At 33.1% G+C, this 16,395-nt stretch overlaps 1 protein-coding gene across 2 annotated transcripts; it reads right to left on the bottom strand.

The window, feature by feature from the left end:
• Positions 1-1,255: 1,255 nt before the first annotated feature.
• LOC141560744 (single-stranded DNA cytosine deaminase-like) lies at positions 1,256-15,762 on the bottom strand. 2 transcript variants are annotated; one of them, XM_074299389.1, is made up of 4 exons: positions 15,639-15,762; positions 10,940-11,496; positions 9,895-9,940; positions 1,256-2,349 (listed from the first exon to the last, which is right to left on the bottom strand). In XM_074299389.1, the coding sequence occupies exons 2-4, from the start codon at positions 11,486-11,488 to the stop codon at positions 2,168-2,170; spliced, it is 777 nt and encodes a 258-aa protein (XP_074155490.1). In that variant the 5' UTR covers positions 11,489-11,496; positions 15,639-15,762; the 3' UTR covers positions 1,256-2,167. The 2 variants fall into 2 exon arrangements, with proteins under 2 accessions (XP_074155490.1, XP_074155492.1); XM_074299391.1 differs by lacking the exon at positions 15,639-15,762 and adding an exon at positions 13,327-13,482.
• Between the last annotated feature and the right edge of the window lie 633 nt (positions 15,763-16,395).

Here is a 16,395-nt window from a genome sequence, read left to right as displayed (position 1 = left end):
TATTTTCACTCTTTTTGTTGTTTGCTTACATTTTTTTTCTTTCTCATTTTTTTGCCTTTTCAATCTGATTTTTTTGTGGGGCATGATAAATGTGGAAATATGTATAGAAGAATTGCACATGTTTAACATATATTGGATAACTTGCCATCTAGGGGAGGGAAAGGAAAGGAAAAAATTGGAACACAAGGTTTTGCAAGGATGAATGTTGAGAGTTATCCATGCATATGTTTTGAAAATAAAAAGCTTTAATAAAAAAATTGTCCTCAATATATATATATATTTATTAATATTTTATATTTAATATAAGTTGAAGCATAAAACAAGGGAAGGCATAAATAAAATTAGCCTAAATTGTTTTGATACAAGACCTGAGCATTAAAGTATCCTAAATGATATCTATAATCACTCAAAAGAGTTCATCCTAACTATTCACATAGGAAAAAATCAAGTGGATGAAAATGCTTGTTATTCAGAGCATGAAATGTAGTTGCATAGACCACCTGCAAAACTTATATGTCAATACATATTTCTTGAATAGACACTGCCAATGGACAATGGAATGAGCCCAAGATTTAACAGAAGAATAAGTTATATTACTCTGGAAAATTATGCAGTTTTTTTTGTCCTAAAATATATTAAATCAGAAAAAGAACAACCTCCAAGATGTTTTTGTTTCTAAGGTAGAGGATGGCTTTCACCTTCATGATGCCTTGGCCATCAACCTGTGACTACTTAAATGAAATGAAAGAAATATTCAGAATCAATGGTAATCAGAAAGGTTGTTAACAATTGGTTTGCGAACTAGTTTTAAAAATATTTTGATAACTGCATTTCAATGTAATTGGTTTCCTTTATAATACTATGTATTTTATTTTATATCTATGAAAGCATTTTTCTGAGAAAAAAATTCATGGACTTTACCAGACTTTTAAATGAGTCTATGACGCAAAAAAAATTAGGAACTTCTGAACTAAATTATAATAATATAGAATTTTATACTGCAGAAACAATAGAAAGGTATGTTTTTGACTTGAAGCATAGAGCATTAACTAAAATTTTGAATTTTAATCCAATAATTATAAATTAAAAATATAAATTATCATCCTTAAAAGTTTTAAAAATAACATCTTCAAAACATAATTTCTCTATATGTCTCACAAGACTAATAAGATGCTAATTGTTTCTACCATGCCAATCTAGTAGCACTTCATCTCAAAGTTTGGATTTGAGCTAAAAGAAAAAAGTAAACACATCATTTATTTGGTTGATCAAAGATATTCATTGGCAAGATCACTCAAAAGAAACATATGTGTTTTACATCAACGTAATCATGTCTAGTCCTCAAAATTCCCAAACATTGGGTTATGTTGACAGAGAATCTACTTTGGATGATATCTAAGTGTCCCACATAGTGGAAAAAATCAGTAGATAAGGCACTATTATAACTTTCAGGAGTGTTACATTTGAATTCAGAGTTTGCTGCTGTATGATTTCTTCCTGTCCTTGACAGAGACCTAGAACTGCTCTCCAAGGTAAATGCAAGAGGATGGCAAAATGTATAGTAATATAGTTTTAAATATTATGAATTAGCAAAAATCACAGGCCCCACCAATCAGCTTCTAGCATTACAGAGTTATACAGTCTTAAGCAAAGCACTGCAGAGCATCCTAATCTTAGGCAGTCATTACTAAATTCATTACTAAATTATCAGGCAATCAATAATAAATTACTATATAGGATCTCTCAAATAAGACTATACTTTTTAATCATGTTATGATTCATGTTAATTCTATTAGAGCCTAAAGCAAATGCAAGGAAGGGGAATTGTATCCAGAATCAATTGCCTTGGGAATCTTATCTGGACCATATAGGAAATGCAAGAAGAACAAACAATTCCAAGAATAGGCAGGATGGGTACCCAGGAGTTGAAGTATGATAAATTGAAAAAGAAAGTTTGAGTAATGTATCTATCAAAGGTTACATAATTCTATAATGTTTAGATCTCCTTGATTGTCACAATTTCAAATAAATCATTATATATAATTAACCAAATAAGGAAACAATGTAGTTACAAGTAAATTACAAAACTGATTTAAAAACATTAAGTGACATGATTGTATAAGTGCTTGGAGAGAAATGGTAATAAAAAAAAAGTGGTTCCACTTGTTCAAAAGAGTTTTCTTTTAACTTCTTTCCCATGTTCACTTGTTCTCTGGGGAAAACAAGTTTTTTGTGGAGTTCTTATGTCTGATAACTCATCTTTCTTATCTGGTGTCTTGTTAGGATCTCCTGGTGGAATCTTGTTGACCAAGACTTGCCTTTCAAAATCAGATGCTGAGATAGTGTGAACTAGAAAGAATTTAAAAAAAATGATTAGAATCTTGACCATATTCTCAAGTGAAATTTTAACATGTTCAAAATCAAGTTTTGCTCTTTTCACACAGAACTTCTTTCCCTGAGCAAAATATTCCAGGTAAACCATTAGTAACAATCACTGAATCCACTGACTTAACCAGACAAATGGGTGGAAGTTTATCTGCCTTAAAAAGAATTAAAATAGAATGACCAAATCAATTAGTCAACATTGATTTAGTAACTTAGACTAGTGCAAATTATCCATCATATCTCTCACTTTCACTATATGACCATGTTGTTTTTTTTTTTTTTTTTTCTGGATACATAAGTCCTCGATAGAATCTTTTAGGCCTCTTTTCTAAAAAGTATTTTAATATTTTTAATAGTTTAATAATTCTTTAGGATCTAGAAGCATCTATGAAATGTACAAAGAATTGGAGCAAGAACTTAAGAGTATCTGGAAGATTTATAGAAAGACATAATAACTAAGTAATATAAAATATGTGAAAGTATGGGCTTGAATGGGCTATGTTGTATGTCATTGAAAGGGGTGACCACATTGATAAGATCACCATTCATTAAAGTATTGTGATTTAACTTGAAATTGGAATATTTTGTGTGTGTGTGTGTGTGTGTGTTCTAACATTGCCCAGTGTCTTGTTGTTCAGGCTTAAATAAAATATAATCTTAATTCTAATTTAGTTAGGCTACTACTAAGTGCCATCTAAGTAACTTGTATTTGAAGCAGGTTGTGCTTCTAAAGTTATGCATAATTAAGATTTTTAAAAAGAGATGATAAAAATCTGACAAAATAAGATTACTACCCATACCATCAAAAAGCAAGAATGATTGAAAATATATATTCTTTCATCTTACTAAAGAATATTTGTTTTTTATAGTTCCAGCATCATTAAGCAGAGATAGACAATCAGGACTCAAGAAGTTACAGTACTTTAGCTCACATTGATAATCCTAATGTTTGCCTTTTGTAGCTGAATATGGTAAAGCCATTGGGTTAGTTAGTCAAGAATAACTGGTGAGAGCAATCATCACTGCAGGATAATAAGGCTTATTGTTTTCTGGGGGAAAACCCCTCTCCTCTGAGTCACACCTTGACAACAGTCTACTATTAGAAGAGCCTGAAATACAACATTTTTTTCTTTCTTTAGCATGTTCTTTTCTGTCGAAGGGGATATAAACTTTTTTCACGGAACACCTACCATGTTTTATCGCTATCATCTTTTATTATTTAAATGGAAAACTATTTTCTTTGCTCTTCAGAAGCCTCACTAAAACTTCACCTTTTTTTTTTTTTGAAACTTCACTCTTAATGCCATACTCCATGCCACAGAGTGATCTTATAATTGACCTTATGTTACAATGCAATATTTTTAGAATTTCTGAACTTATATGTTTTTTCTCTTCATGCATCTCTAATTGAGCCTAACTTGTTTCTTCCTTTTCCTTATGTTGAATATTCTACTTCTCTTTTCATGTCTTTTTTGCACAGGCTATCCCCAAAGTCTAGAATGCCCTCCTTCCTGCCTTTTAAAGTTCCTTTTTTTCTACCTTTTAGAATCCCTAGTTTAGCTCATGTGCTACCTCATACCACTAGAAGTCTCTCCTTATCTTCCTGACTGTAGCTTAGCTCTTGCCCCTGCAATTTATTTTGTACCAACTTATGTATAATATTTCTTGGTAATAATCAATAAATGTTGCTATAAGCTAGAACTAGTGTTAAGCACTGTGTATACAAAGAAAATGCCACAAATAAAAAATTAAATAAAAGTCTTTGCTCTCAAGGATTAATGGGGAGACAACATGTACTTTAAAATAGTTATATACAATTCACACAGAGAGGAGATGAAAGATAACTTTAGTTAGAAAGGGATAGACAGCTGGAGGAGGTGGGCAGGAAAGGCTGCAGAAAGTAGCATTTTATCATGTAGTGGATAGAGAACAGGGCTGGGAATCAGCAAGTTAAAATCTGTCCTTAGACACTTAGTAGCTGTATGACCTTAGGTAAGTCATTGCCCATTACTGTTTGCCTCAGTTTCCTCATCTGTAAAATGAGCTAGAGAAGAAAAGGGCAAACCACTTTGCCAAGAAAGCCTCAAATGGGATCAGGGAGACTTGGATATAATTGAGATGAGTGAAACAAAAAGCATTTTATTATTGTCTTAAAGGAAGCTGAGTGTTTTCTGAGGCTAAGGGGATGAAGGAGAAATATATCATACACATGGTTAATGCAAAAGTACAGAGTCCAATGTGGGGCATCCTGTTTGAGAACAGTATGGCTAGATTGCAAAGTGGATGGAAGCAGAATGTAAACTTCTTGGGGGCAGGGGCTGTTTCATTTAGCCATTGTATCCCTAGTTCCTGGCTGGCACATAGTAGGCATATTTAATGTATGTTATATTCCCTAACAAAGACTCTAAAGCAATCTTCCTTAGTATAATAACATAAAGGGAAAAAATAGACTTGGGAGTCAAGAGATTAGGATTCTATTCTCATTAAAGTATGAACACCTTGAAGGTAGGGACTGATTTTACTTTGTTTCTTCAGTTCAATGGCTGGCACATAGTAGGTACTTAAAGAAGTTTTTACTTATTGATTGGATCCTGACTCTGATATAATAGCTGAATCAAGATGCTCAATAATCATAATTCTTCTGAGAGACAAGGCATTTTATAGCTTATAGATGCTGAGACTTATTCTTAATATTAACAAAAATATTTATAACAATTCAAATATGAATTATTATGAATACAACAGTGATCATTATCCTATTCCATCTCTTTAGTTATAAAGTTAAAACAAAACTGTCATTATTGCATAGGGAAGAGCACAGTTAAAAGGAGATAGAAAGAGAAGCCAGTTCTTTTTTTTCCTTTCTAATTTGAGGAAGTTTATGTTGCAAAAAGAAAAACAGCGAGGGGCAGCTAGATGGTGCAGTGGCTAGAGCATAGACTCTAAGTCAGGAGGATTTGAGTTCAAATTCAGCCTCAGACACATAATTCTTACTAGCTATGTGACCCTGGGCAAGTCACTTAACCCCAACGGCCTCAGCAAAAAAAAAAGAAAAAGAAAAAGAGCCAGCTAGCCAGATAAAAAGATGGAGAGAGGCAGATCGATAGACAAACAGGTCTATGGGACCTGGTGGCCCAAGGACACTAATCTGGGTAGAACTTATAAGAATGCAAACTAGTATTATTCTTAGCTCTGTCATTAATTAGTAGTGTAACATAGGGCAAATCATTTGATTTTTAGGGGGGCATTTTCTTCAGGTGTAGGTTAGATTAAATAATCTTTAAGGTTGCTTCCTGTCTATATGTCCTTTTACTGTGATTAAGGGAGTAAGGCAAATTCACCTAAGGACAGAATGATCATTGAAGTCATAGTCTTATTTTTGCTTCTTAAATGCATTTATGAATACTTTTTCTTCTTGTTTTAAAGTGTTTTGGTTTTTTTTAACCAATGCTCATTCATAATCTTCCCTTTCTTTGGAAATTTTCTTTGTGACTTACACACACACACACACACGTGCGTATATGTGTGTGTGTGTATATATATATATATATATATATATATATATATATATTTTTTTTTTTTTTTTTTCCCAAGGCATTTGGGATGACTTTCCCAGAGTCACACAGCTAAAACAAAGAAAAATATTTATGCAAAAAAATCCTACCTGATACAGTGACCTTTTCTGACAATGCATATATCTCTCCTGGTAGGTATCTATGGATACCTTGATACAGAAGTACAAGCTTCTATGGAAGCCTACTCTGTTGCAGGAGACTTAGCAGGGCAGAACGTTGAAGCTATTTCAGATTTCTTCAATGCTGTGACTCTCTGGGAGGAGGGGCATGGACATAGCCGCTTCCCTTACTTAAATTGTTTAAGGCTGGCTCTAGTATAGTACATTTAAATAAATCATCCTGTCAAGGACCCTGTGTCCTTCTACATTTGGCAAGTACACCACATTACATTTTCAACTGTGTCAAAATGCCCTGTCTGTATGTTGGGAGTGGAGGGAGGAGGAGACTGAATAGCTCCCTATTTTGGTGATGGCTTGGTTAGCTCTGGGTTTTTGAGGACACATCGGTCCCAGCATAGGCCCAATTTCAAAGATAGCTCAGGGCATCCAGAAGAAAGGTAGGTCAGATCAGATTTTTCCTGGGCTTTTAAAAGCAACTGAAATAATTTTATCTCTGGATGTCCCCTTCCCCAACGGTAGCTTATAACTTTAAGCTCTGAGCCTCTCCAAAAGAAGACCCAATGTTTTTTTTTAAATTCTAGATTTTTTCCCAAATTTTTATAGATATAGGTATTATCATGTTAAAAGAAATCATAACAACAGGTAGATTTCATCTGATGGCTGCTCAGAAATGGATTGTCACTGAAATCTCCCAGTACTACTGATTGCTACATCACATTACATTATGAAATCTAGCTTATTCAGAGCATTTTGGATGTATGGAAAACTCGAATGACAGGTATTTGCAATGAAATTTCATTTAACAGTTCTTTCTCTAGATATAGACAGTGCTTTCCTTAATATGGCTTTTGTAGCTGAAATCAGATTTGAACTCAGACACTTCTGACTCCAAGGGCAGTACTTTATTCACTACATTACCTAGCTGCCCCTCCTGCTGAGTCTTTTTGAAATATTTTTTTATAATTGTAGCCATTTACACACAAATGTTTTAAGAACAGGATTCTCTCTTATTATAAGTTAAATACCCCACTTCAATTTTTTTGTTTTTGAATACTTTACCAAGTAGCTCAGAAAAGTTGTTAAAAATTTTGAATTAATGTCATCTTTAATAGAATAATAAGTATTAGAATAATGAAATAATGTATGTTTTTGAAAACTAGAATTTACTCTGAGAGAATTTCAGGACTTTGTTTTGGTATTGTGTATCTAACATACAATCATGTTCCTATTTAATTTTTAATTAAAATAATGTATGATTTGTATAAGGGTCCCATGGAGTTTAATTGTGAGCTCTAGGAAGGCAGGAAATGACCATAGAGCCCTTTTCTATTTAAAAGGAAAACTCATGCTTCATAAATCAGTCCTGTTTTGGATTCAGTCTAAGGGAACTCTGTTACCTAAATACCAAAAGGGTATTTGGTATTTAGGTACCGTGTCCCATGGCATAAATTTCCAATGATAGCAGTTTTACACATGTGATACTGAGACATTTTATCCATATTTGAATTCAAATAAATGAGGATAAGAAGAATACTATCTTGAAGGATTATTGGAGAGATCTAATGATATAATATTTGGAAAATGCTTAGTATAGACCTGGCACATAGTAGGCACCTAATAAATGCTTAATTCCTCCCTTCCTTCCTTCCTTCCTTCCTTTTCCTTCCTTCCTTCCTTCCTTCCTTCCTTCCTTTTTTTCCTTTTTTTTCCTTCTTTTCTTTTTTCCCTTCTTTCCTTTCTTCCCTCCCTCCCTGCCTGCCTTAATAGTGGCTAATATCCATAGTGGGGAGAACAATTAGAAAATATATGGTTTGTGATTCTATTTATACCACTATTTGAAGGATAATAATCATGTTAGCTCAAATGAGATCCTATGTATTAGTTATTAATCTTACTACAAGAATATGTTGACTGAGCTTGGGTTCTTTCTATGAAATGCAAAATATATGTACTTTAATATGCTTGTGGGAATTCAAACACTTTATTATCTTTTATTTCTGGCACTAATGACTTGAATAAAGTCATAACTTATTTAAATCAAATGGTTGGTTTTAATAATATAAATATTTAAAAAAAGACTAAATAATGTTCTACTTCTTCCCTAGTGATTTTAACAAATAGGGTTAGGATTTCAGTTTTTAACTTGAGTCTTTTTAATTGTTTTATACATTAATGGACTGTTTAGTACTTCTGTACTTTAATTTAAAGTCCTCTAGTGAGGCTATACACTTATGAATCAGGAAACACTTTGATTTTAAAAACATTAAAATTGTCTGTATACCAAAGGGAAATCCAGGAAAGGTTTAAGTAGGCTACAGCCAATTACTAACAAAGACTTGAATGGAAGAAGCATAAATGAGATCAAGCATAAATGTATGTAAAGTTTTTTCGAGGATTAAAGTATTATAAAATGAGTAATACTAGTAAATGGCTTAAAAGATATCACCTGGAAAGGAGATATAACACATAGTGAAGATGAAAGATAATTGATAGGTACTATGATGTGCCTAAAATATGAAATGATTAAGAGAAAGTCATCTAGTATCTGAAGTAGATCCTTTAAGGCAGGGTTTCATAACCTGGGATCCATGACTTTGCTTTTGATATTTTGATATAATTGACTTCCTTTGTAATCCTTCATATTTTAGTTAATGCATTATAAACCATTGTTTTAATTATTCCATAAGCTTTATCACACTGCCAAAAATCCTTCTCTCTCTCTCTCTCTCTCTCTCTCTCTCTCCCCCCCCCCCCCCCCCCCCCCTCTCTCTCTCTCTCTTTCTCTCTTCCTCTCTCTCTCTCTCTTCCTCTCTCTCTCTCTCTTCCTCTCTCTCTCTCTCTCTTCCCTCTCTCTCTCTCTCTCCTCTCTCTCTCTCTCTCTCTCTCTCTCTCTCTCTCTCTCTCTCTCTCTCCCTCTCTCCCTCTCTCCCTCTCTCTCTCTTTCTTTCTCTCCCTCTCTCTCTCTTTCTTTCTCTCCCTCTCTCTCTCTTTCTCTCCCTCTCTCCCTCTCTCTCTCTCTCTCTCTCTCTCTCTCTCTCTCTCTCTCTCTCTCTCTCTCTCTCTCTCTCTCTCTCTCTCTCTCTCTCTCTCTCTCTCTCTCTTCTTTCTTTCACACACACACACACACACACAAAGTATTAGAATCTTTGCTCTAGGGAGAATTGCAGAATATTGTAGACTAAAATTAGAGTAAGAAGACATGAAAAAAGTTGTGGCTTCACCATTGGAGGAAATGGCCACATAGATGGAAATCACAGATTAATTTAAGTATCTAAAGAAAAATGTTACCACTTCCTTTTGCATGATCTTTAAAGAAAGAATTACCTATTTATCTCAACCATTGTCATTGTTATACATATGCTTCCTCTCTCATCTTTTTTAAATTATAGAAGACTTTTTGCATGAATAATCTACTTTTGGGCTTGTAGTGCTCTTGAAACTCTTCAGGAATGGATGGAATTATTCATATTGATTACAAATATATGAGGAATGCTATAGGCAAGAGACATTATTGCTCATATAGTTAGTATCAGAAATATTTACTTTCAATAGGTATTTACAATTCTACCAGCCTCACATATCATGCCATTTTCATTTGTTATCATCCTCTAGGAATCTACACTGCTATATGTCTATCTTCAGGAACACAGGATATATATAAATATATGTCTTAAAAGATATATATCAGATACATATCTGGGGGAAATTCCACTTCAACCTTGAGTGAATTGCAGCTCCCCATTATGGTTAGGGCACATTTTCTCTTTTAAATTTTCTTCTGTATACATTATGGATTGTTAGTTTTTTGACCTTACCTGGAAAAGAATCATCAGTTGGAAATGAATCTAATCTGTCATTCTCCTAGAAAGAAAAAATTAAGAATTGGTAAGAAAATATGCTAGGTTTTACAATGGATTGAGCAGCCCTAGGGGTAAGAGGACCTGAGTTCAAATGTGACCTCACCAGTTGACACTAGCTGGATGACTCTAGGAAGAGCACTTAACCCCATTGCCTCATACCACCCCGACCCCCCAAAAAAGAAAACAAAGAAAAAAGAAAATATGCATAATTTAAAAACATAGCAACTAAAAGAACAAAGAATAGTTAATTACCCTACTCTATAAAAACATGCCATTACTCTGTCTTTTCTTTTCTGATCTAAATGATTCTAAGCCCTTTAATATTTCTCTATATATTTTAATTTCCTTTTTTCAAAAAAAAAAAAGTTCTACTGATGCATTTTGTTTTTATATTACTTATATTTACAGATTACTTCTACTTCATGAGCAGTCTCTTGTAACAAAATAAGAGTTAAGTAAAACTAATATTTAAAAGTGTATATAATATTCCACATCTGTAATTTCTGCCTCATTTTGCTATTAAAAAAACTTATAAAAATCTATTTTCTCTCTTTCCTCCCTCATCTCTTACCCCAGTGAAGAAAAAAAAAAGGAAAAAATAATTTCTTGTAACAAATATACATAGTCAAGCAAAAACATTCTCTCAGTAGCTGTGTATGAGCTATACTAATAGAATGAGTTTCCACATTCCTCATTTTAATGAAATCACAGGTTTGGAAAAAGTGTATGTGTGTGTGTGTGTGTGTGTGTGTGTGTGTGTGTGTAAAATCTTTTTTATTAGATGATGAGCCCCAGAAGATCAGAGATGCTTTTTGTCTCTCCCTTTTTACCCTGTTCCATATACCTATAAAGTACAAAGATCTACAAAGATCTCTCTCTGTACCTACTAGATATTTATTTGTTGGAGTTGTTTTGTGAATCAGACAATTTTAATGTTTTTAAAATCAAAGTGCTCCCTGATTCACAAAAGACATCCTTTATCTTATAATGTGAAATATACCTTGGAGAATAAATGATGAAATATCATTTTATTGGCTATACTTTGTACTTCTAAATCTGGCCATGCAGTGAACTTGGAACAAGGATCCACAAATAAGTAAAAACATTCTTCATAGTCACTGAATTCCATCATCTTGATCAGAACTCCCAGTCTTTTGAGCATTTTTAAACCTTTCTGATTCTGATCATTGTCAAAATAATATGGCCTTGCTGCTTTGATGTTAAATTCAATTTTGATTTGAGACTTCATCAAAAAATTGGTTATTTCATCACAGCAACAATGGCAGGGACTATAGGAAAGAAACCAGGTAATGGTGTACTTTGAAGCGTCGAGAATATTTGCCATTAGATAGTCTTCAATTTCCCTTAAAACTAGGATTTCAGCATGATATTGGCCTGGGTTATTATAAGCATGGCCCCATAATTTCCAAAGTGTTTTGTCATCTTCTTTCAGACTAAAGCAGAGCAAAGTTTGGTGGGATGTTTTTATATTGCAAAAATGTTCATAGAATTCCTCTTCAGATATTTCTTTTTTTAATTTCAGAGGCATCTTTTAGCCTAAACAGTTGAGAAAAAAAAAGAACACATTGAGTATCAAATACATTATGTCCCATTGAATATATCCTTTTCTTCTAGGAAAGATTTTAAAGATGTTTCCCTGGTATTTACATTTTTACTATAAGAAACATTTTATGAGACTGAGAAATCATATGAATGTAAATAAATCTTTTTAGTTTGAATTTTTAGTCAAAAAAAGATTTCTAATTGTTGATACTTCTTAATAACTGTATGACCTTGAGCATGTCTTTTTACTTCTCTTTTGTTGTTCAGTCATTTCAGGGCCCCATTTTAGTTCTTCTTGACAAGGATACTGGAGTGATTTGCCCTTTCTTTTCCTTCTCCAACCATTTTACAAATGAGGAAACTGAGGCAAATAGGATTAAGTGACTTGCCTAGGATCACATAGCTAGTAAGGCTAGATTTGAACTCAGAAAAGTAAGACTTCCTGATTCCAAGTCCAGTTTATGTATTGTACACCTTGCCCCCTTACATGTCTGGACCTTCATTTATCCTTACTTATAAAATGAGGGGTTTCAGATTTATAAAGTTCTTTAAATTCTAAATCCTATGCTTTTAAAAAAAATAGTTAACTTTAAAGTGTAAAGCTTTTAAATCTGTCTTTTCAGCTATTTTGATCCATGGAAAATTCCAAAGTGAAAAATATAAAAAACTCTAATATCTTTGCTATGGAAATTTCTTAAGTTTATTTTTGAATTTTATAATAAATATAAACATATACATTATATAAGACTTAATTGCATATATATGTATGTATACATATAATGTATATAATGACCTGAGGATAATCAATGAAAAGCTTAGTGTTTATACTGAGGGGATTAAATCTAATAAGATGAAATTTACTTTGGTACAAGAAATCAATATAACAAGTACAAGATAGGAAGGACACACTTGGATATAGCTTGTTTGAAAACAATTTGAGTTTTTGATAGATTACAAGGTCAATATGAAAAATGAATATGATATTTTAAAACTCTAATATAATTTTGGGCTGCATTAGCTTTCAGAAATAAGAAATTATAGAATATAGTCTTCTAATAGGAATAATATAATCTTCAAGTAGACCTCAGCTAGATGGTATAGTTGATGATAAATGCATTACAATACTAGGGCTGGCATCAGGAAGACTCATTTTCCTGAATTCAAATCTGGCCTCAAACACTTAATAGCTGTTGACCCTGGTCAAGTCACACAATCTTGATTATTTTTGTTTCCTCATCAGTAAAATGAACTGGGGAAGAAAATGATAAATTACTTCAGTGTCTTTACCATACATGTTTATGGTACATCGTATCATACCATACATAGCAATCCAGTGTTTCTTTGTTTTCTTGCAGGTTTTTCCTTTTTTCTTTTCTGTGCACTTTTCACTTTATTTTCTTTTTTCCCTCCCCCAGCTACAATTAGGCGCATGTCTATAAATATTACATATGTACACATATAAACAAATCTATACACATACATATATTTATTTAAAAATATACAGACATATACACTCATACCCACATATGTAAGATCATACTATGCTTGTTTTTATTTGTCATCTATTTCTGGGGAGGTGTATAACATCTTCTTTCATATTTCCAAGTCTTTTCATCTTTTTCTAAATCAATCAATTCATCATTTCTTAGACCCTAGCAACATTCCAACACGATCACATCCTGTCTGAAAGATTGTTTATAAAAGTTCCCCCCCCCCCCTTTCCACATTCTTTCTATTCTTGGCTGCATAGGTTTTATTTGTATGAGAAAATTTTAATTTAAATTAATCAGAATTATCTGTTTTATATTTCCACAATACTCTTACCTTATTCTTTAGTATTTCTGTCAAGAAAACCCAAATGGATCATGAAAAATCCGACATAACTGAAAATGACTGAACAGGAAGAAGTCCTACTGCACTCTCATCAGACTTGCTGGAGTATTATGTTCAGGTATGGGAATCACAATTGATAAATGAGGCCCTCCAGAGGAGGGTAACCCATTGTTATGAAAAGCTTTGTGCTCTTGTCATATGAGGATCAGTTGAAGGAACTGAGGATCCTTAACTTGAATAAGAAATGAATCCTCAACTCTCCAAGTCTAAAAATTACATAGAATTATGGATCTTTTTCAGTGGAGCAAATATATATTGGGAGTTCCCTACTTTGACAAAATTACAGATTTTCACTCTTCCCCCTCTACACTCTCATTATTACTGTTTATTTACTACTATTTATTTATTTCATTTACCTCTATAGACTACTCTCATTTTATATTATGATGTAAAAGTTCATTTTATAAATTTTCTCTTTGGAACTTGGAACACATTTTCTTGTAGAATTAGTGTTATATATGGTGGTTAGCTTCCAAGCTTGCCTGCAAAAATTCATTTAACCAATCATGTGTTCTAACTAAAGAACCATTAATAGGATAGCCTTCATTGTGGCCCAGGATTGGGATAGAAGTGAATAGAGGTGTTTAAAAAAACCACTGATCAAAGTTCATTCCTCAACTCGTGTATTGACACAAGATAGATAAAGGTGGTGGTATTAATTAGAAGCATAGTGCAGGGTTTATATAGTATATATTATGTAAAGGAAATAGTCCTGGATTTGGAGTTAGAAGATGTATGTTTGAGTCTAAGCTCTGATGGTCACTAGTTATGTGATCTTGAGCAACCTAACTTCTCTGAGCCTCAATTTGCTAATCTATAAGATGGGGGGACTATTTCATAAGATTTTTGTGAGAAAAGTGCTCTATAAATACGAGTTATTATAATTTCATTATAAGGAAGTGATTCCATAAGAATTCAAAGGGAATTTTGATAAAAGGGCCCAGTAGGTGCCAAAGCTGGATTTATGAGAAATAAAGGAATATGAAGGAGATACGGTACTCATCATTTCACAGATAGATATGAGTGATTCTGCTTTTTCATTGGCAAAATCAATTATTATAATCAGAATTTATATACAAACTGGATAAGTAGTAAGGGCTTGGGAATACTAGGATATAATAAATGGAAACTAAATAATGAATGCATATATTGAATAGTTTTGTCTAATCACCATGAGAATATTAATTTTGGTTAGGATGACAGCCCAGATTTAAGGGACAGAAGAAAAAAAAGGCAAATTCACTTGAGTTTCCTTCTCTACTCAAGAGATGAGTGAACAATATAAAATTAGATTTAAAAATTGCTAATGTTAGATTACTGTAATGTCCCACTAATTGGGAACAAACAAAGAAGGGAGAAGGAACTTCAGACAATGTTAAAAGTGAAGTAAACAAATTCAGGGAGCATAGGGGAAAATATTCTGATTATAGTGTCACCATGCAAAGAGATCAGTCTTAGTTTGGTGTGAACTGTCTTCTCTCCTAAACTCCTTCAATTCAGGGAACATTTCCTTCTACCAAAGCTTAGTCCTTAGCCCTATTTTTGCACAGTGCTTAAAACAAGGAGAATGGCAAGACGACTATAAGAAATGTTCTAATGTGGCAGCTTGGGAGTGGCCAACAGCTGTAGTGTCTGAGTAAATGGAAGTACTTCCTCACTCCTGGATAAATGTAGATGTTATGTAGCCCTTCTTTTATCTTGAAGCATCCTCGGTTGTTAAGAAATTCCCCCTTATCCTAGGTCTCTTCCTATCTAGACAGTCATTCTACCTTCTGGTTTTACTAAAAAAGATTTCTCCTGAAGGCATCTGATCTTTAGGTATCCATTCCATGAATGGCTTCCTCTTCTTTGGAATATACCCTTTTTACTTTCAAACTCTGACCTGCCGCTGAGACAGGACTCCTCTCTACAAAACCCCCCAAGTGGTCATCTAACCTTCTCCCAGAGTCTCACATGACAAAGGCATCCACTTTTGGAAATGCTAATTATTAGGAAGTTTTCTTTATTTTCTTTATGCCCCAAAATGTTGTAATTTCTATCCCTTCTTATTTTGCTTTCTGAGATCAAGATAACATTTTAATTCTTCTTCCATTTACTAGTTACTTAAATTCAAAACCGGCTATTATATTCCCCTATGTCTTTTTTCTTTTTTTTTAGCTAAGAATCCTCAATTCCTTCAAAATAATTTTTTCTTGGTTACTCTCTTGAACAAAATCAATGAACCATTGTTTTACAAAACTAACCTTTTAGATCATGACGATTCTTCTTCCACCTGTGGCTTCTTGAAAATACCTAGAATAGTTAGATCTGCTATGGTTCAATGTTCAGTTCTACTTCCGAAATGAAAGAAAAACTTGGCCAAGTTTTGCTTTCAGTTTCTTTTGACAGTAAAAAGGGCCATCAAATGGAAAGTTTCATTATATCCCCATCTAGTGGCTAATACTATATATAAAGAATTTATAGCTAAAAGGGAATTTAGGAAAAAAAAAAAAAAAAAAAAGAGAATGTCAAAGACCAGTGTTGGAATTGGAAGGAAGCTTGATTTTGTGGAAGGAACAATGGATTGGAAGTTAGAGGACCTGAGTTCAAATTCTTACTATTTATCACTATCTATCTGAATTTGAACAGTTATTTAATGTAAGAAGGGTTGAGGCGGGGATTAGGGTAAATTAAGGACTACCGTCCCTCTTTAAAATAACCTAGGAAATGACATTTGTTTAGAATTTATCATGTTCCTAGATCAATAATATTTGAGAGGGCAGAGAGTTATAAATCTAGCCCAATATTCTTCTTGGACAGAGGTCAGAAAAAAAAGACCAAACTCCCAATCACATTTCTTTTTTTTTTTTTTTTTTTTTTTTTTGTCCCTTTCAAGGAGGAATTCAAAGTCTCTCCTGGAGAGGAGTGGATTGGATTCCAGAGATACCTATCTATGTCACCTTTATACCAATCTACCTGGAAATACTTATTTTACATGACACACATAAATAACTATTACTA

The sequence above is a fragment of the Sminthopsis crassicaudata genome, chromosome 3 (genome assembly GCF_048593235.1).
Source record: "Sminthopsis crassicaudata isolate SCR6 chromosome 3, ASM4859323v1, whole genome shotgun sequence".
Lineage (NCBI taxonomy): Eukaryota > Metazoa > Chordata > Mammalia > Dasyuromorphia > Dasyuridae > Sminthopsis > Sminthopsis crassicaudata.
The sequence above is the reverse complement of the archived record's forward strand: the minus strand, read 5'-3'. Positions and strand labels throughout refer to the sequence as shown.